This window comes from Xyrauchen texanus, chromosome 22, assembly GCF_025860055.1.
Source record: "Xyrauchen texanus isolate HMW12.3.18 chromosome 22, RBS_HiC_50CHRs, whole genome shotgun sequence".
Taxonomy (NCBI): Eukaryota; Metazoa; Chordata; class Actinopteri; order Cypriniformes; family Catostomidae; genus Xyrauchen; species Xyrauchen texanus.
The window spans coordinates 12,500,978-12,521,598 of record NC_068297.1 but is presented as its reverse complement, the minus strand read 5'-3'; the positions used below and the strand labels follow the sequence as shown (position 1 = coordinate 12,521,598).

The following is a 20,621-nucleotide window of genomic DNA, read 5'->3' as shown; positions in this document are numbered from 1 at the left end:
TGTCAGTTTAGCAGCTGGAGGTGCTGTTTTTTAATAAAATGCTTTAGGTTTGTCTATGATATCAGCTGTTTATTAAACAGTATGAGCTTAGAGGTTGCTTTTTAAATTTGACTTATATTTTGTGCCGCTTTGTGTGTGTAGGACGGTTTAACCCCTCTGCATTGTGGAGCACGCAGTGGACACGAGCAGGTTGTTGAGATGCTACTGGACAGGGGAGCCCCCATCCTATCCAAGACTAAAGTATGACTTCTGTCGCTCTCACCACCCTTATTATTTTGCCCCTTTGTGTATGTGTGTGGGTACGTGCATATGTGATAACCGAACTACCCATGATCTCCCCCATGTGGCTGTAACATCCAATAATAACAATACATAATATATAATCATTTATATAGTGCTTTTCTTGGCACTCAAAGTGCTTTATGTAGTATACTGGAATTTCCTCAACCACCACCGGCAACAAATACAAAATTTAGCCAAGCCTTTTCTTTCTTTGACTGCTATCAAATTTTCTCTTGACTCCCAGAATCATATATTTCACCATAGATTGAGGTTTTAGAGTGATTTCCTGTCGAACTTGAAAGCCCTTATAAATCATTTTAAATTTTTTAGGGATATCTAGAATGGTTCAGCCAGATATTAAAATTTTGTTTACTCACCCACATGTTGTTCCAAACCCATATGACTTTCTTTCTTCTATGGAACACAGAATTAGATGTGGCTGACAGCTTTAGCCACCATACACTTTCATTGTTTGGAAACATGATGCAATTGAAGTGAATGGTGACAGAAGTATCAACATGTCGTTTTGTGTTCAACAGAAGAAATTCATAGAGGTTTGTAGCAACATAAGAGGGGGAATGATGACAGAATTTTAACTTCTGGGTGAACTTTACTTTAAATTGACCAATTCCTTCAGAGTAAGTGATTTACAATGCTGAGAAATGTAAGAACTTATCTTTAATGAGATTATTTTTGACAGACTGGACATTTGTATATTGCACCTTGCATAGAACTCCAGGTCAATTTTACGTGGAAGGTTCTTAGAAAATTCTCCTCCTTGCATGTCCTGCAAATTTTATTCGGAATATACAGGTTTTCTTTTTCACATAACAGTTCTTTTAATGTTTTACCATTGTTTCTGTTAAATGTACTTTATTTAAATCGTATTATATGGGTTGTTGTAGAACGGTCTATCTCCACTGCACATGGCGACCCAAGGGGATCACCTGAACTGCGTCCAACTGCTTCTCCTGCACAATGCCCCTGTGGATGATGTCACCAATGATTATCTGACTGCGCTGCATGTGGCTGCTCACTGTGGACATTACAAAGTGGCCAAAGTCATTGTGGATAAGAAGGCCAACCCTAATGTCAAAGCCCTGGTGAGAAAAGAAAGAGAACTAGACCCATACTAATTTGATGCTGAATTTACTTTGGTCGTTTTCTTTTTATTTGTCTTAATCTGTCTGGCCTCTGTCTCTCTCTCTTTCACTCTTTGGGTTTCATTGTTGGGGGGTGGGATTGTACAACTGGGTTCTTTTTTCTTTGTTAACAGATGCAGCTGTATGAATGTTAATCTTTCCCTTTACAATGTGTGATACAAAAACACAGTGGTGGTAGGAAGATGACACATCGCTGTGCTTGTTGCCGTAGTAAAACTGAGAGTGGGTGTGTCACATAAATGCTCAGAGTTTAAAAAAGAACTTGAAGACTTGAGAAACAATTTGAAATAAAGTTAAAGTTAGGAAATATAACTGTTCAGTATGCATACCGTTTATGTAATTCAGTGGACCAGAGAAAAAAACTTTTTTTGTTTTGTGGTTCCCCACTTCTGGTAAAAGTGGGTGTGGTGAAAGCTCGGTCAACCAGATCGTTTGTGTGAGTTTACAGAATGGTTTCACACCTCTTCATATTGCCTGTAAGAAGAATCGAGTGAAGGTGATGGAACTGCTGCTGAAAAATGGGGCTTCACTGCAGGCAGTCACCGAGGTACAGGAGACAGAAAGATATTAATATTTTAGATTAAAGAGTTAAAGAAAGTAAAGTATAGCGAGGAAAAAAGTACAGTGATAACTTTTAAATTACCATAACAACACTTAAAGATTGTATGTATAAAACTGAATGTATAAGACATTAGGCTTGCTAATAGTCTGCAGAATATTTAGTCCATTTGTTTTTGGAATATTCTGTAAAAAAAATATATATATATATATATATCTTTTTTTTTTGTAGTCGGGGTTGACACCCATCCACGTTGCTGCATTTATGGGTCATGAGAACATAGTAAAACAGCTCACGCATCACGGAGCCTCACCCAACACCACCAACGTGGTATGTTTCCTCTTTCTGTCACTCAAAGAAATACAGTCTATGTTCATGTGTATCCATTTTGCATTACCCATTATAACATCATGCTATACTGTTCTATAATTTGGCAGACTTTGCAACAAGAAGTATAACTATGCTCCTGTAGCCTAATCGGTAGTGCATGGTGCTGTAAATTTAAATAATTATTATAAGCTGGAATTTGGAATAAAAATTCACCAGCAATATAGCAAAAGCTAATATTTATGCTAATGTTTATGCATAAAGCAATTTGTTGGAATGTGTTTGTGTGTTTTAGAGAGGTGAAACGGCGATGCACATGGCAGCGAGGGCGGGCCAGGCTGATGTTGTCAGATATCTGCTACAGAATGGCGCTAAAGTGGACATCAAAGCCAAGGTGAGACTAGCACACAGAAGTTCAAATTTGAATACACCAGTTTCCACATTCGTTCCCAATACACGCATGGAAGTGATGCATGGTCATTTGCAGCCCTACCTCCCTTCATCTCATAGGGGGGGTCGGGACCACCCTTATCTGAGGGTTGTCCCCCCTAAAATATCATTAAAATATGTGTATTGTAAATAATATAATGATATATTCTTAAAATAATTGTTTAAGAAATAAAATAATACAAATGCAAACGGGGCAACAACAAAAAAAAACCTTGGTGTCCCCTTCAAAAATTGCTCTTGAGAATTGTTATGTTTATTGTCCCCCCAACATTTTGATGAAATTTTCCATGTCCATAACGATGGTCTTCAGGATGACCAAACGGCCCTACATATAGCTAGTCGTCTGGGAAAGTTGGAGATTGTGCAGCAGTTGCTGCAGAAAGGGGCATCACCTAGTGTTGCCACCACCTCCGGCTACACCCCTCTTCACCTAGCCGCACGCGAAGGTCATCGGGAAATAGCTGCTCTCCTGTTGGAGCAGGGAGCTTCCCTTTCTGCTGCAACCAAGGTATGTTTTGTACTATTTGTTCTACAAGTGTTTGTTACCTTACTTTCTGTAGCATCTTTAGTTCTTTAGAATGAAAAGCAGATGAAACTTCTGTGTAGAACTTTTTTACTTTATTTTTACATTCTGTTTTGGTTCTCTCTCTCTTTCTTCCCCACATATACACTCACAGAAAGGGTTCACTCCCCTGCATGTGGCCGCTAAGTATGGGCAGTTGGAAGTGGCCAATCTTCTACTACAGAAGAAAGCTGCACCAGATGCTGCAGGCAAGGTTGGTCAACATACTGTATGCATATATTACACACTCTCACACACAACAAGAACCACAAGTACATGGTTACAAACACACAATTATGCATGGCTGGTCACATTTGCATACCGGTGTCACATATAAATTCCCTTTCCATATAACACAGCTTAATTAAGCCAAGTGCACTCTACATGACTTGGTATCAGTGCACTGTGCACACTTAAAGATGCATAGTCATTTCTTTAAAGTTGCGTCAGAACAGATTTCAAATACACTTGAAATTCATCGTAGTGTCTGTGACCAGTCAGGACGAGTCGCAGGAGTGCGGACACTACGCAACTCTCAGTCGTGCGATTTGAGACTTCTAGTAGCAGACCAGTCGTCTACTAGTTGGCGACTCAACATCAAAGGAGACGCACTAAAGTCGTGTAGTGTGCGCTTGGCTCTACCTTCTATCTGTTCATCAGGCTAACCCTAACCCCAATGTGATTCCTTTTCTAAATATTCTTGCATTGAAAAGATTTAATGGTTAAGCTTTCATAAGTAATAAAGATCAAGAATGTAAAACAATAATAAACAGCTCATGAGACATAATAATTGAACAACCATGGAGCTTGGTACACTCCACCTGTATGTGTGGTGTTCTGATTTGGCGCTTCATGTTGTGATTGAGTTCATTGCTGCTAGCTTAAAATAGTTTGCTGGGTTCTCTTCCCTAACTTAACACTCTGTGTCTGTGTTTTGTGCGTGTGTACACTTCCGTGTGCACACCAATGTACTGTATGTGCTTACATGCTTCCATCTTGTGTCTGTTTGAATGTGTGTGTGCATGTTCATGTGGGTTTTTGTGTGTGTGATCGTGCTGGGGTCTGCATGGGTGTACGTGTGTGTGTGTCGTAGAGTGGTTTAACACCGCTGCATGTGGCTGCTCACTTTGATAATCAGAGATTGGCTTTGTTACTGCTGGACCAGGAAGCATCTCCTCATTCTGCAGCTAAGGTATACACACACACACACACACACACACACAATGACCCATTTGAGATGATTCGTTGGATTAAGCATGTCATCAGAAGTAGCTCACATAAGTTCTCCATATTGTTTATACTAAGCTAACAGAGCATCTCAATAGCGTGGCTTTTAACAATGCCTAATTTTCCCAGAGATCTTCCTGGGCCACACATAATCTTTCCCCTCCTCAGGAACATTCTATTACATGAGCATATTATTTGCACAAAAACAGAATAATCAATCATATTCATGATTTTGAGAACCAAATGTATGGGTAGTGGACAATATGATTGTCCTCACCACCACAAGAAATGCTCTTTTTTGAGGGTTTATTTATTTTATGTATATACATTTTGTTTTAATGCTTATTTGAATATTTTGGACCTTGAGAATAATATGTTACATTTGAAAGCTCACGGTGTAAAATCCCATTGAACTCATAATACTGGAGTAATAAGGAAGTCCAGGTCAACTGACTGGTAATTTTGGATGAATAAAGTTCTTAGCCTGGCTTTGCTCATTTTGAGAAATTAAACGTTTAGTTAAAAAAGCACCCTTGGGGGCCTGGTTGGCTTAGCGAGTATTGATGGTGTCTACCACCATTGGAGTCGCAAGTTTGAATCTAGGGTGTGCTGAGTGACTCCAGCCAGGTCTCCAAACAACCAAATTGGCCCGGTTGCTAGGGAGGGTAGAGTCACATGGGGTAACCTCCTTGTGTTCGCTATAATGTGGCTCGCTCTTGGTGGGGCGAGTTGTGCGTTGATGCCACAGTGTATGGCACGAAGCCTCTATACGCGATATGTCTCCACGGTAACGCGCAAGCCATGTGATAAGATGCACGGATTGACGGTCTCAGACACGGAGGAAACTGAGATTCGTCCTCCACCACCCCGAGGACTCATTGGGAATTGGGCTTTCCAAATTGGGGAAAAAAGCACACTGAGAATGTCTAAAAAAATTAAATAGCTGAAAGTTATGGAAATTGTGTTAAGACCAAAATACTGGAAAGATAAAAAAAAGGTTCTAGGTATGTATCAAATGCTGAATCTTTGCATCTCTCTCTTTCTAATTCTCTGAAGAATGGTTATACTCCACTCCACATTGCGGCTAAGAAGAATCAGTTGGAGATTGGGACGATGTTGCTGGAATATGGGGCGGAGTGTAACACAGTGACCCGTCAGGGCATCAGCCCTTTGCATCTCGCCGCACAGGAGGGCAGTGTTGACCTTGTGTCTCTACTGCTTAGCAAACACGCTAATGTTAATATGGGCAATAAGGTAAACATACATATACAAAAAAAAACTTACCGCACAGGGCTTGGAAAATGGAATGGGCTCTAATTTCATGAGTGCAGAAAGTGCAGCGCTGTGCGCAATTTTTGTGCAAGGGCAAAGCGCAAATGGGCATGGGTGGGAGTGTTTGCACTTTCTGTGGGTGTGTGTGCACAAACTGTGGGTGTATTTTGTAATTTGCTATTTTCCTGAAAAACAGGTCACTGCGCAGAGACCATTTAAAAGTCTGTTTTTAGCACAAAGTCTAAACTCCACCTGGAAACTGGAGATTCCACCAGTAGGTGGTAATAAAGTTAATGTCCAAACTCTGAAAATATTGTGGAACATCACATTATGTCCCTGACAATCGTTTTATGAAACAAAAATGTATGAGATTTGTGTTTATCTATCAATAGGTAATGGTTTATTTTTTTAATAATATTATTATGTTTATATATACAATTGCATTTATGATCTAATTTGTATTGGTATTTTTCCACCTGTTGTCGCAGAGTGATTTTTAATGCACGGTGAAAGAAGTTGGAGTGAATAAAATGGTTGGACCACTTTGTTATTTTGATTATATTTTTGTTTCGTTTGAAGTGTAATTTTGAATTTAGAAATATTTTTGTTTTAATTATTTTGTGTTTCAATAAATGAATACACTTTTTCAAAATAAAAATACGCCAGTAGAAGTTAAGTGAGTACTAATACAATCACTGTTAATACTAGCTATGAGTTCTGTGTCAGATGATGAAAATTATTAGTAATATTTATTTTCTCCATAATTTAACTGAACGTACTTGTACATCTGAAACCTGACGAGAATCACACTTTATATGCTTATACATGGAGTGGGTCACTGTCATAGAAATATTTCTATTCTTCTTGCTCATTGCATACAGTCCCTTTACACTACCAACTTCTTATAAATGTGCTGTCTTTGTTTATATCACTGGTTTTTGACAGAGATTGGACTATATAGTAGGATGCATACTATGCAATAACTGGAGAAGAACCTCTGAATGAAATTGCACTTGACCCAGTCCATTAATGCTTTGCCAAAGTTTCGCCAAAATCACTCACGCCTAGAATTAGCGCATGCTTGCATGAAAATACCAAAATTTCATGCCAATGCCCATTGACATTTGTGCTTATAACTCAAAGTATAGTGCTGCATATTAGATTAATGCTAAATTATTAAATATACTGGCCCATTTATTTATTACAAAAATTGACAAAAGACCAGCCATTTCTGGGAATCAGCTTAATGTATATTTGCATGATCAAGACATATTAGTTCTTAGAAGTTGTCTCACCCAGTGTATGTGTTTGTAACACAGAATGGTCTCACACCACTGCACCTGGCAGCACAGGATGATAGGATGGGAGTGGCTGAAGTTCTGTTGAACCATGGAGCTGAGATTGATGCCCAAACTAAGGTCAGAATTCAAGGGTTCAGAGTAATCAGGATGTGGAAGCTGTATGTACTGTATGTGAGCTTCAGTGTCAGATATTCCCTTGAATGCCTTATTTGTTTAATAAAACCTTTCTTCCCTTCTCTCTGGTACAACTTTCCTTTACATTTACATTCCATATTGATCTCTTTCTTGTTTTGTTTTTTTGCTGTTAATAGAGTGGATACACTCCATTGCACATAGCATGTCATTATGGCAACATGAAGATGGCCAACTTTCTGTTAGAGAATCAGACCAGAGTCAATGCCAAAACAAATGTAAGTCGTTAGCTGGGTCATTTGTGAGTGTTATGTCAAAAGATGTATTAATATGTATAAGTATATATTTGTTTTATGTATACTGACTCTTTCTGTGTATAGAATGGTTACACTCCCCTTCACCAAGCAGCACAGCAAGGCCACACCCACATCATTAATATGCTGCTTCAATATAAAGCTTCGGCCAATGAGCTCACAGCGGTAAGTACAGAGGTATGCTGAAAAAAAAAAAACTGCTTTGCTCAGCTAGCTAGCAGGGTTGCCAGATTGGGCGGTTTCCCGCCCAATTGGGCGGTTTTGCAATCTTTTTTGCGGGCAAAAATGGGTTTGGGCGGGTGGATAAAAATTGGGCTGGTTTCGGATCAGTTCGGCGGGTTTTTGTAGCCGAAACATCGGTACTTCAGATCCTTCTTTCGGCGACTCTCTGTTCAGTAGCCTACTCACTCTCACTCACTCACTCACTCACTCACTCACTCACTCACTCACTCACTCACTCACACACACACACACACACTACAGGTCTGGCTGACGTGCCCCCTAAACTCACAACAGACACTCCCTCCCTTCAGCTCATGTCACGCACGCCGGCACCGCCCTCCCCTCAAACACACTAGATTGCGCGGGGTTTTCAAACTTAGCTAGCTGACTGACACTGACAATATGCCAAAGTGGGCAAAATATAGAAAAAGTTACAGGAAAGAGTGGGAAAGAGATCCAGACTTAAAGTCATGGATTGCACCGGTGCAGAAGAAAGAAAGGCACACTGTAAATACTGCAACGCTGATATCCGTGCTCATTTAAAAGATCTTAAAGATCATGCAGCCACCAAGAAGCATAAGGCAAGGTGCCAGCCAACGGTCAGACAGTTAGCAGAGTGGGTGAGTCCAGTAACCCTGACAACAATGACCAGAAACGACGAGAACTGCGGATAGCAACGTACATTGCGTGCCACACTGCCATTAATGCTGTTGATGAACTATCTGATATACTGAAAGACGAGACAGGTGCATTCCAGATGCACAGAACAAAAATCTAAATCACCTCTCTGTATTGTTCCAGAGACATGGCTCTTCTCATTCGGCACTCGCGGAAAAATATAATTTCGGGTTTGGCCTTAGAATTAATTAATATGGACATTTTTTCCATATTAATTTGTGAATATTTTAAATGTTTAATAAAGGGGCAAAAAGTCATAAACAATGCGTCAAGATTTATTTTTTATTTATTTTATAAAAATAAATATTTATTTTATATTTATTTTATTTATTATACAATATATATATAGTTTTTTTTTTAACTGCAGCATTTGCAGTTCAATTTCAAATTTTGGTGTTCAACTTTGTGTTTTAAAAATACAACAACCATTAATTTTTTATTACAGGTTAAAAAAGGAAAAACGAATGGACGCAAAGTACACGGACTAATGGGTAATTTTAAAACTCGTTAATGATTACCATGTGTTTAAACGAGGAACCATAGCGAGAAACAAGCCAATACAAATTTGGGCGGTTTTTTGTGCGTTCTCGCGGTTTTTGACGAGGTATTGGGCTGGAAAACCTTGCTGGCATCTGGCAACCCTGCTAGCTAGCAACCTTGATCAGTGAATATGTGAGCAAACACTCACATATCCTCTCATACCTTTCACACAAACCCACAAAGCTCTATTTGTCACATGTATAACACCGACATTTACAGTAGTATGCTGTCCATAATATTAACACAAATGACTCATTCAAGCTACCTCTACACTGTTCGTATCAACACATTTACACTGTATCTGTCTGATTGTCTGTGTGTTTGTACCAGAATGGGAACACAGCTCTCTCCATCGCTCGGCGACTGGGATACATCTCTGTAGTGGACACATTAAGAGGAGTTACAGATGAGAACCTCACTGCCACGGTAATTCATAAACGTCTTACCTCAACATCTACCTCCTGACTACACCTTCCACTTTCCCCATAATCCTCGATCTCTGCAACCAAATCGCCACAATTAGTACAGAGGTTGGTATTTGATAATTGGACTTTTATGCAAACCACATTTGCATTCTGAGTTGAATAAAAACCAATCACCCAAAACATGCAAATCAATTCTGAGGAAGGCGTATTAGTGAGTTCAGATGTTAAATTCTTACAATATTTAATTTTATTTATTTTCATTTCAGTCAACGATTATTAATAACATTAATAAAAAATTTTAAAAAATCTGCATGTCACATGCAGTCACTATATTATTTTACGCTTCAATTTGAATTGCAATTTTATTTGCTGTCCCTGGAGGGAGCAGATCACTTGCAATATGCCCTTTTTACACTTTAATTTGTCATTGCCATGTCATATTATCAACGTAATTTGCCATTTTGCAGTGTTTATATTCTTAATAAAGTGTCAATATCTTGACAAACATGTAACTTGTACCTTGTTGTTATATATTGTATTGTACCTGTTTGTCCCTTTTTAACCAGCCTGTAAATGAGAAACACAAGATCAATGTTCCGGAGACCATGAACGAGTTCCTAGACATGTCCGACGATGAAGGTAAAACTGATCTACTGGTAATCTACAGACAAATCTAAATTTATGGTCTGTACTGTTCTGAATTGAAAATAGATTTTTACTCTTTTGCTGTGGCCACATAGACACAGAGTAACACCGTGTCCTAACTACACGCGACGCGACGCCGCGACACGCGATAAAAGGTATCTTTTCCATGTTAATCAGAGTTTTTGTCCTAACCAGACGCGACGGCGACACGCGAAGTTTCTAATTTAGAAACGGTTCCTATTTCTGCGACGTCGCGGCTGACAGATCCGCCCACACAGAGATCTCATTGGATGGAAGTTCTGCGTGTCATGAATATTTAATCATCAAACATGACGACGAGGAACTGATTGTCGAAGTTCAAAGGCATTCAATTCTCTACGATAAATCCCACAAATTCCACAAAGACATCAGGAAAAAGGATTCCGTCTGGAGAAGTATAGCTGAAGCATTGAATACACATGGTAAGTTAAGTTTAGACTTTCATCTACAGCGAATGAATGAATGAATGTAGCATTTAGATATAGTAGGCTACTAATGGCGCATCAACCTGTGTAAAACAAATTCCGCTTTATTTTCAATGTAAAGTAGAGTGAATAGGCATGACGATTCTATCCAGGGGTGTCATTCCAGACAATCTACTGAAATACAGGCAGGGTGGGGAGTCGCAATGACAATGACAGTAGTCCGAGCTGTGCACACTCGGCGCGCGCGAGGCAGATCTGGCCGCGCCCGCGCTGCTCGTAGTAGAGATATTCAGAGATATTCAGAGGTAGTCAGTATATTTTGTTAATGTTTTGATTTTTAATAATGTTATTTCTTGATTTGATTATGTCCTTACCCATTTCCAATGCGAGTGCGGGTGCGGGCCAGCAGTGCGCTTTCACAGAGAGACTCCGCCCACACGCTGTTCTGAATGGCTGTGATTTTTGATTGACGTGTGGCGTCTCACAGTCGCGTCGCGTCTAGTGTGGACAGACACAACTTGCTGTCGCTGGAATTTTATCGCGTCGCGTGTAGTTAGGACACGGTGTAAGTTTGTTTAAATATCATGAATTTTAAGAGAATCATTTCGTCATCCAGCAGTATATAAACATTTCATTAGTGTAGTTATTTTGACAGCCACTCTAACAGCGTGCACCATGATCACTGGGCCGACACTATCTGTCTTCATCATTGCTCTTCATCATTGCTCCGTGTGTTTGTGATTAGGGAATGTGTGGTGTTTAACCTTGTTGCTGTGAACTGTATGTTTGACAGCTGTGAAAGATCATGAAGCCCAGAATGAAGGGGAAGAAGGTACACACTTCTGCAGTTCTGGTTTTCCTGCCCTTTTTAACCACCCCTGGCTTAATGCTCACACTCGCTCGGCTTAGATGCCTTCCTCTCGCCTAGCTTTGCAGTGCTATTTTGCTGTGTGTTTTTTAGTCTGTAAAACATGCACTTAAGCAAAGTGTGATTGCTGTGATTTCCTGTGTTTTCTAACACCACACGCACACACACCTTTTCTCAAACACTAGCATGTTGCCCCCAATGTTTAGTATATTGGTTAATCAACATGGGTTCTTCTATCTTGAACATCTGGTTACATCCTTGCTGATATGCCAACACATAGAAAAGTACACACACATGCACAGATACATACTTAATATTCTTCTTGTGTACAAGCATGAACACTTACAGAAACGCAATAACAAATGCTCATAGAAGCCTGAACGTGACTCATACGGTTGCCAGGGATACAGTGAAGCTGAAGTGCTGTGCATCAGGAGGTAAAATATTCCACGTGTTGAGTATGATGCCAAACTCGTGTCCCGTTGCAATGGCTGAAATATTCATGAGTTTTAATGTCCTTCGCGCACCTCTCTCCATGGTTACAATCGCTGTGAGGAGGGATGAAGGTGTACAGTTACCAGGTGTGTCAGCAGATACGGTCAGAATCCCACAGGAGACACTGACTTGGCCCACAGGTGTCACTCCTCTACCTGAGAGGACAGAGAGAGAAAGAGAGATACTTGAGTACTTGATCTTGGAACATTATAGAACAAACTGATTCGAAGTGTTGTGATGAAACTGGTGTCTGATCAGTATGGTGTGAGTTGAGTAAAAAGTGCATTAGTTCATGTGTGTGCGTGTGTTCGTAGAAGCCTATAATAGATCCATAGGCCATCCTGTAAGGTATCTGTAACTGTGTAATCCTTTTAAGCTGGACAGGTAGGTCTCATGTCAGTCCTGTCTCCTGCAATTGCAATGCAGACTGCACCTTTGATCACCAGTCTGATTTGTCCCTAACAAACACATGTTTGATTTTATATTATGGTGAGGACTTGCAGTTGACATCTATAGTTTTTATATTAAGTTAATAATAATATTAATATTTTAATAATAATAATATGTGCCATAACACATATTCTATAACCCCTACCTCATATAAAGTGAAAGGTACACATAAACCTTTTTTGCTTTTAATTTGTTTCTATATAAATAAAACATTATTTAGTCCCTTATTTTAATAATTTGATCATTTTATCTTAATGTAGGTGTTTTAAGGTTATACTCTTATTATGGGGACATTTTATATTTTTTGATGGCGAAACCTGACCCTCACACACAGTGGCCAATACAGTTAAACGGACAGCATGTGAGTGCCTTGAGGTAGGCTGTATATATACTAAAGAGAGAAAGGTGAACCTCCTTGGAGTTATGTAATGTTCTTTAGCACTATTTCCTAATGAGTTTCAAGAATGATTTACAGTGGTCAAACTCTTTCAAAGAGTGTGCTTAAGGAGACCCTGACTGTTGTTATGAGCTGATTTTCTGCTTTGCAGCGCTTTGTGACATTGCACAACTTCCATCATACAACCTTTCACCCCCACACACGCACGCATAATAGAAAAGCTTTTGCACTGTCTCTCTTCATTCTCTTGAGAGAACTTTGTTGACAGTAGGCCTACTTGGTGTTGTATTACCACCTGCTAACAGACCTGCACTTTCTACTAGACCTGCAATTCACACAAATAGGACATCCTGCTCTGTGTGTGTGTGTGTGTGTGTGTGTGTGTGTGTGTGTGTGTGTGTGTGTGTGTGTGTAGCGCTGTAGAGTGGTGCTCCTCTGACCCTGACGTGAGAGTGCAGCTTTGGTAGATCCTCCTTCGCTTGACCCACTCTGCCTTCTGATTTAACTTGTACCGGGCGAATACACTGATGTAAATCTCGCACATCCAGTGCCACGGGAGTTCTGGTCGGCTCGGGGCGACCTACTCTTACATGACTAACCGGAATAGTCTCCACCAGTCATTTTCTCGGAGGAGACAGACTTAATCGAGGGAATACGTTATTAAAGGATTTATCCGTATCGGAGTGGGATATGGCAGCACTGTTATGTGAGTGTTGTTGGGTCAGAATACTGCGGTGTTTTGGTACAGTCAGTGAACGGGCTCTGCTGCTGCATACAGTGTTCACCGGTTGGACTTTGCTCGGATATTTCATCTAAATACGCGCTTTTAATACGAAAACGGCTTACAATATAGTGTTTTCTATTTTTAGACAAGACCCTTTATTAGTCGTTGATATATTTGTACGTTGTCATTAAGTCGTTAAAACGGGACCGGAGAGAGGTGGAGTATTAGAAAGCCGGTAAGTGAAATGGGGGTAGCGGTAGGGGAGGGGCTGCAGCACGGTTAGAGAGGACACGCAGGAGTCGCTTTTATTAGAATGATGCTGGCTGTACTTTAAACCGTGAGTTGCCTACAGAGGACATAATTGGCGAGTTTCAAAATACAAATAATCAAGAGCTACCTATACAGGCAGGATTTTAAGGTTTTGAAACATATCCATCGTTTTTACAAGTGCTTTGTCGCGCAGGAGGAGTGTCGGTTTATTTGTTGTTTTCGCGCGGTTTTGCACCTGACCGCTCTGCAGATCAACCGTTAACAAAAAAGCCGTTATAATTTAATATTTTCACATTACACAAAGTTTGTTTGTGTTGTATTTGTAATTGTATGATAATGTAGCTCTTTACATTGTTCCATATTAATATTAATTCTAATAATTATAAATATATATATTAGTTTAATGTGTCATGGTTGTTTTTGGAACTTTTTTTCATACTGGAGCTCAGTAGGAGACACACTGTCCTTATGCAGCAGTAACTGTTTACTTTATGTGTCAGGTAAATATCACCAATTAAGCTATTGTTATTCACGGGGGAGCTTCAGAAAAACACTGAAGTGTTATGTGACATGGATAAATAATCTAGAAGCTGCAAGTAGGAGAGCAGAAGCCCGGAGGTCTCCAAAATAGGGGAGGGATTTCCAAAAGAGGGCGGGGTTAGTCCAGAAGGGGGTTGAGACATTTCCACTCAAGCCCTGCATCCGAAGTCGCGTAATGTCACCGTATGTACTGTATTTGATGAGGATGCACTTATTGGCCGGTAAAACAGTACATTCTTTTAGGTATGCATACAAGTAGTGTGAATAGATTTCGGATAGACTTCATCCGGGAACGTGGGTAGTGTCACCCGAGTTAATGAAGTAAGAACACAATCCGCTGAAATAATCTGCACTGGTATTGTTGAACAAACACCATTTAAGCACAAGAAACAACTTTCTTGGCATATACAGTATATCACTTACAGCTGATAAGCGGTTTTCCGCTGTGCTTTAAATCCAGTGACGTCGCCTCAGATCCTGAGGAATTATCGGATCTTAAAGTGTCCAGTCCATGCGCTCTTCAGAATCTCGCCGGAAATAGTAGACCATCTGGATATGATTGATGAATACTGAGGATTCGGACATACTTGTCCATTAGCATGCTGTTTTTGGCATACTATATAGAAGGAAAGTATGGATATTATGAGGCAGCAATGATTATGATTAGGGAAAGGGTTTGGGACTCTTGCTCCTTTTTGGAGCTCGGCCTGCAGCTGTATCAGAGATTCTTTTAATTACTGAGATAACAACCTTAGTGGTACTCTCATAAGGGAGATTGTAAGGGTTAACTAGCCTATTATGACACTAAGTCACCATTTGTGGATACCATACCAATGAATGGGGAGAGCTGTAAACTGACACCTAGCTGTTGCAAAATTGTCTGTGTCTTCTCTTATAAAACAGTAAATTTATCATTGGAAACTCAACACATAGTTCAATTTCAAAAGGATTGTTTAGTGTAAAACATTTTGAAGATTGGTGGTCAACTTAATTCATTAAGTGATGAGCTGTTTGCTCAGTTATTTCAACACACTGAAGCATCTCCTCCATAGACATCCATAAAAAATAATATAAAAAAAACACTTCTTGTCTCCTTGTCAGTGTACCGTATTGAATGTCTATGGGACCGTCGTGTTATGCTGTTTTATGCCAAGCTTGTAGGCTCCTCTTATTATAAGGGTTCTGGCTATATCCATCTCAGAAGCTGCAAAGTGGATGTTTGCATGATGAGAGAAGAGTGGGGGTGGTGTGACGTAGCGATAAAGAAGTGGCCGGGTAACTAAAAGGTTTTAGGTTTGAATCCCACAAGGGATTGACTATGAATTATGACCATTGTGCCCTTGAGCATGACACTTAACCTCTGATTACACCAGGGGGACTGTCCCTGTTATAGTTGTGCTGTAAATTGCTTTGGGTGTTAATTAATTAAAAGAAGGGATGGTAACTGATTGCCGCAGTTGCTGATAGGTCACCTTAGCTGTTCACCTTTATCTTTTCTCATCCCTGCAGGCGAGGATGCCATAATCTGCGAGACTGAAAGGTATCTTCGGCCACAGGACCTGAGGGAATTGGGCGATGACTCCCTGCCGCAGGAGGGCTACATGGGATTCAGTATCGGAGCCCACTCTGCCAGGTAATAGTGCTCCTGTACTGTTGCTTGTCTGTGAAGCTGCTTGTCCTTGTGTACATTCTCCATGCTTAGCAAATATTTATGATGTTTCAAGATGTTGTTGTGGCAGGTGCAGATGGCTTGTAGTGTTTGGGTTTTAGATGTGGAGTTAGACAAGGAATTCTGCTCAAACGATTTTCCCTGAAATCTTGTAAACAAACAGCTAGTAAGCAAACTAAAATTTGTGGTTTTAGTAAGAGGCCTTCATAGAAAGAATTAACAGGAATAGGAGAGATAGTATGAAAAAGTGCAGCCACATCTCAGTCAGATTCCTCTACATCCTCTTGTTTACAGAAAATAAACACCACTGGGATTTTAGTTCTCAAGAGAGCTGTTTCAGTTATCAAAGTTAATATTAACATGCATACTTTACGACTTTAAGGGCAAATAAAACATGACCCATCTACAACATGCCTTTAGATTGACAGGATAAAATTATGAGAAATTGTTATGCAAATAGTAACTGAAAAGCATCTGTTGGATATCTGCACCTTTAGTGCAGTATAAACAGCCATTACTATTTTACAGTGTTTAATATTTCAAAAGGGATTGCATCATACTGTACAATAATCCCACTTTAGCCCATAAAATTATAGCATGTTCTACAAGTGAGCAACTGTTGCAGCAATTTTAATAGCAAGTGTTTGGAGTGGTGGTGGTGTAGTGGGCTAAAGCACATAACTGGTAATCAGAAGATTGCTGGTTCAATCCCCACAGCCACCACCATTGTGTCCTTGAGCAAGACACTTAATTCCAGGTTGCTCTGGGGGGATTGTCCCTGTAAGTCGCTTTGGATAAAAGCGTCTGCCAAATGCATAAATGTAAATGTAAATGTTTTGGTTACAAATACAACCTGATTTTTGCCTGAAATATTTTGAATATTCAAGGAAAGTCAAACATATCAAACACAAGTTGTAGAGACAGATGTATTGGTATAATGCACTGAAGATATGAAAAAAGCTGATGATGAACGGTATGATGCAACTTGAGATGCAATGTAAAGAGGGTAATGTGTAATGACTGCATGTTTTATTTTATTTTAGTGCAAAATAAAAGTACAAAGTAAATATGCTTGGATGGCTAATTGCAGGCTTAATGTATTGTAAATGAAACAAAACTGGATTTGACGGATTTTTGGACACTTCATTACAGGAATGTCTGTAATGTGAACTTCATTGTCCATACAAATATAGGCTTAATCTAACATCCATATGCTCCATGATCTGATTTGCACACATTGCTACTTATTTCCGCTCATAGCCCTTGTTACATTATGACTGTTTGGAATAAAACCTGACCATCTTATCTAAGTATTGCTGTGGCCTATTTTAGCGATGTGGACTTCTTATGTATTTTGAGCTATAGGACAAAGAAACAGAACTAAATTTAAATTTTATAAAGGACTATCTTTTTTAATTAAATCTACAGTGTTTAGCCTACATCTGCAGTGTTTTTTTTTGCTGTGAAGTACATCCTGTCACCTTATTTGAGAGGTCAGCATTGCAGTATCTGTTCATGTTTGCAAAAAGCTGATGGATGAATGAGTGTAGCAGGTGAGAGAGGGATGAAAAGATGGTACACTAGAATGGTAAGGTACACTCTTGCCATATGAGCTTTATGTGGCACAATGAATCCTGATTTGTTGTTGTTTGGGACAGTGAGATCTGATTGGCTGGCATTTGTATGACTGTGGTTATAGTGCTCGAAGATAGGAAATAAATGACTGAACTAAAACAATGACATCATCACAGGGTAGGGAACGCTGAGTGACAAAGGCTGGAAAGTTCGTGAGACTGTGCATGTGCCACCAGGTGAACTGTCTAAAGGTGTGGTCTGATGTATAACGGATGGATAAAGAACTCCAGTCTCAAATCGCCTGCTGTCGCCTCAACAGCCACAACAAACTTAACCTTATTAACTTCATTTATTAGTTACGATGGACAGGATTTATTTTTTCATTGCAACTGTGTATATTAAATCTCATTTTAGGCTTTGAGCTCTAGTTTAATTGGGAGGGTAGAGTTAGCTTGACTGTGTTTGGAAATAGATACCGTAGTTTGCTTGCACAAGAGGCATTAAATAGTCAAATTTTATTCAAATGAGTTTTATATGTTGATCGTTTATTACATCATTTGCAAAATACTCAGTGCCCCTGCTGCTTAGTCAAGGTAAGATGCACTCTTTCATGTTGAAAAATGTGTTTTTGATTGTTTAGAAATGTTCACTGACGTTTGTTTTTTACTGTTGGAGTTCAGATTTGCTTTATATCATTGATAATGTTGATAATGACATTCTGCCCTGCCTTCTTTGTTTTGTTAGCGACATCATCAGTCTGGCATTGTTTGCTCTTAAATAGAGCTGTTACAGTTGCTTGTTCTGATCACACTCAAGCATACACACAGTCCTATCTAGTAGCACAACTCATGATGTGGCAAAGCCTCAGTGCCATTCTTAACTCACTGCTTCTGCCACATCCAGTACATTTTACTCTCTTTTCTCTTTCTTGGCTTCTCGCACTCTCTCTAGCCCCAGGATAAGGTAAGAGTGATGTCTTTCTCTCTCTTTCTGTCTGTCTATTGCTGTCTCTCTCTCGGTTCCTTTCACCTCTCTCCATAGCTGTTGTTTCTGTGGCTGCCCCTTTCCATGCTTACTAGAACTTCCATCATTCCTGTCTTCACTGTGTCATCTGGTGCAGTGCATTTCTGTGGAGTCTCATCTATTCATATACACTAAGGCTTGAGCTCCTCTGCCAGATAGAACAAATCTAAATCTTCACCTGATCATCTCAACTGGAGTTCTTGTCTCTCAAACCTGTAACTTCTCTTGTGTCAAGGTTTTGTTTGTTCTATCCAGCTCCGAAGCCGAACATGTTCACATGTTCATCAGTCACATAAAGCCATCAGACAAAATATATTGTGCTAAAGATGTGAAGAGTGCTTTAACAAAAAGAAAAGTGGGCAGTAGATGTGTGTTGTGAAGGATTGTGGTTTTGGATGTTAATGATGTCTGAAATATTAATGATTAGTGTTGTTTACTATTATGTTTTGGTTGCTTAATGAGTTTTTGTTCAATGTGGCATGGATTGTGTTTATATATGTTGTATTTTGTTGCCATTTCCATTGTGTGATGCTCTATGTAACATCCAAGGACAACAGCTTTAAGCTGGTTAGTCAGCAAATGAAGCCAATTACTCAGTCAAATGTCTGAAGCACTTTTAATTGGTCTTTCAACCAAAGCATTACTATCAGCATCGATCACAGATCAATTTTATTGTAAAATGGAGAATGGATACAGACAAATCTCATGACAAAAATCTACATTGTGCCCTCATACACACACAAATTCACATGGCTTGACCTCAGAATGTGAGGAATGAGGCATTTGATAAGAATATGGCTTACAGCTTATTAGGAAGAACAAATTTTCCTTTCAGGTTATCTTACTCTGTTTTACATGTTCGACACACACACACACACACACACACACACACACACACGTTGGTGCAGCTATCATTATGAGGACTCTCCATAGACATAATGATTTTTATACTGTACCACTATTCTGTCCCCTAACACTACCCCTAAACCTAACCCTAACAAAAACTTTTATATTTAAAAAAAACTTAGCTTAAAAAAACATACTAAACTATTTAAATTATGTGTACACTGGAAATATCCTCATAAACCACATTTATAGCATAATACCCTTGTACTTACCAGTTTATAACCTAAATGAAAGTCCTCATAAACCACTTAAACCTACACACATACACACAAAGACAAAGACAAAGATAAAGATCCCCCATTTAGCCTTAACAGACTGTAGGGGCAAGTGCTGTTAGCGAGCACCTATGAAGGCCGGAACGGTACACAAGGGGGTGGCCAGCACCAAGCCCTACCGCCTTTGTCTCCCCAGTGGCAATGTTTTACACACCGCAGCAGGTAATCATTTTAGGCTGAGTCGACCTAGGGAGGCCTGGGACCGGTTCAGATAATCGTCACTGGTGTTGGCCATGAGCGGGAATCGCCAGGTTCGTAGCGCAGCATGCTAACCGCTGCACTACCGCTCCACACACACACACAGTTTAGGCTCTGAACAGCCTTCTTATGCATTGCTGTCTCTGTTCATGGTGAGATAATTTAAAAGAGAGAGGGATGGAATAACACAAAAAGAGAATAAAGAAGTAGGAAAGGAAAAGGGTTGGCAATGCAGAGGTTGGAAGTGAGAGACAGAGAATGTACTTCAGTGAAGGCTGAGCTGGCTGCTGTAATGATATAGAACCATAAACATCATGCAGATTATGATAAATGAAGCTAAGCTGGAAGAGAAAGAGAGGGGAGGGAAGACGCAAAGTTGTTAAACCATTCATCTGAAACACATAGTCATGTACTGTTCTGCTGTGTGGCCTGTGTGCTGTTCAGTGCATTACCTTTAAATCCAGCTGAGTGCTGCAGAATTTTCAATCTCTCATACAAACACTGTGCAACCAACTCAGGACTGCTGTCTTGCAGAGATCCAGACACTGCTTAGAGCACTGCATAAAGAGTACACACACTCGTACATTCATACTCCTGAGCAGAGCTGAAAAATACTTGCATCACTATTGCACATTTTGAGTTTCCAAAACTCCTAACTTGAAATATGA

The 20,621-nt window shown here is 39.8% G+C and overlaps 1 protein-coding gene across 1 annotated transcript in view; it reads left to right on the top strand.

The window, feature by feature from the left end:
* Window positions 1–20,621, top strand: part of LOC127662142 (ankyrin-3-like) — a 110,237-nt gene that overhangs the window by 45,471 nt on the left and 44,145 nt on the right. Inside the window, exons 10-25 of the mRNA XM_052153181.1 lie at window positions 142–240; window positions 1,188–1,385; window positions 1,894–1,992; window positions 2,236–2,334; window positions 2,627–2,725; window positions 3,092–3,289; window positions 3,459–3,557; window positions 4,437–4,535; window positions 5,627–5,824; window positions 7,162–7,260; window positions 7,455–7,553; window positions 7,656–7,754; window positions 9,360–9,455; window positions 10,021–10,093; window positions 11,357–11,395; window positions 15,817–15,940. Of these exons, the coding sequence (XP_052009141.1) occupies window positions 142–240; window positions 1,188–1,385; window positions 1,894–1,992; window positions 2,236–2,334; window positions 2,627–2,725; window positions 3,092–3,289; window positions 3,459–3,557; window positions 4,437–4,535; window positions 5,627–5,824; window positions 7,162–7,260; window positions 7,455–7,553; window positions 7,656–7,754; window positions 9,360–9,455; window positions 10,021–10,093; window positions 11,357–11,395; window positions 15,817–15,940 (1,817 nt within the window). The remainder of the gene's footprint in view (window positions 1–141; window positions 241–1,187; window positions 1,386–1,893; window positions 1,993–2,235; window positions 2,335–2,626; window positions 2,726–3,091; window positions 3,290–3,458; window positions 3,558–4,436; window positions 4,536–5,626; window positions 5,825–7,161; window positions 7,261–7,454; window positions 7,554–7,655; window positions 7,755–9,359; window positions 9,456–10,020; window positions 10,094–11,356; window positions 11,396–15,816; window positions 15,941–20,621) is intronic.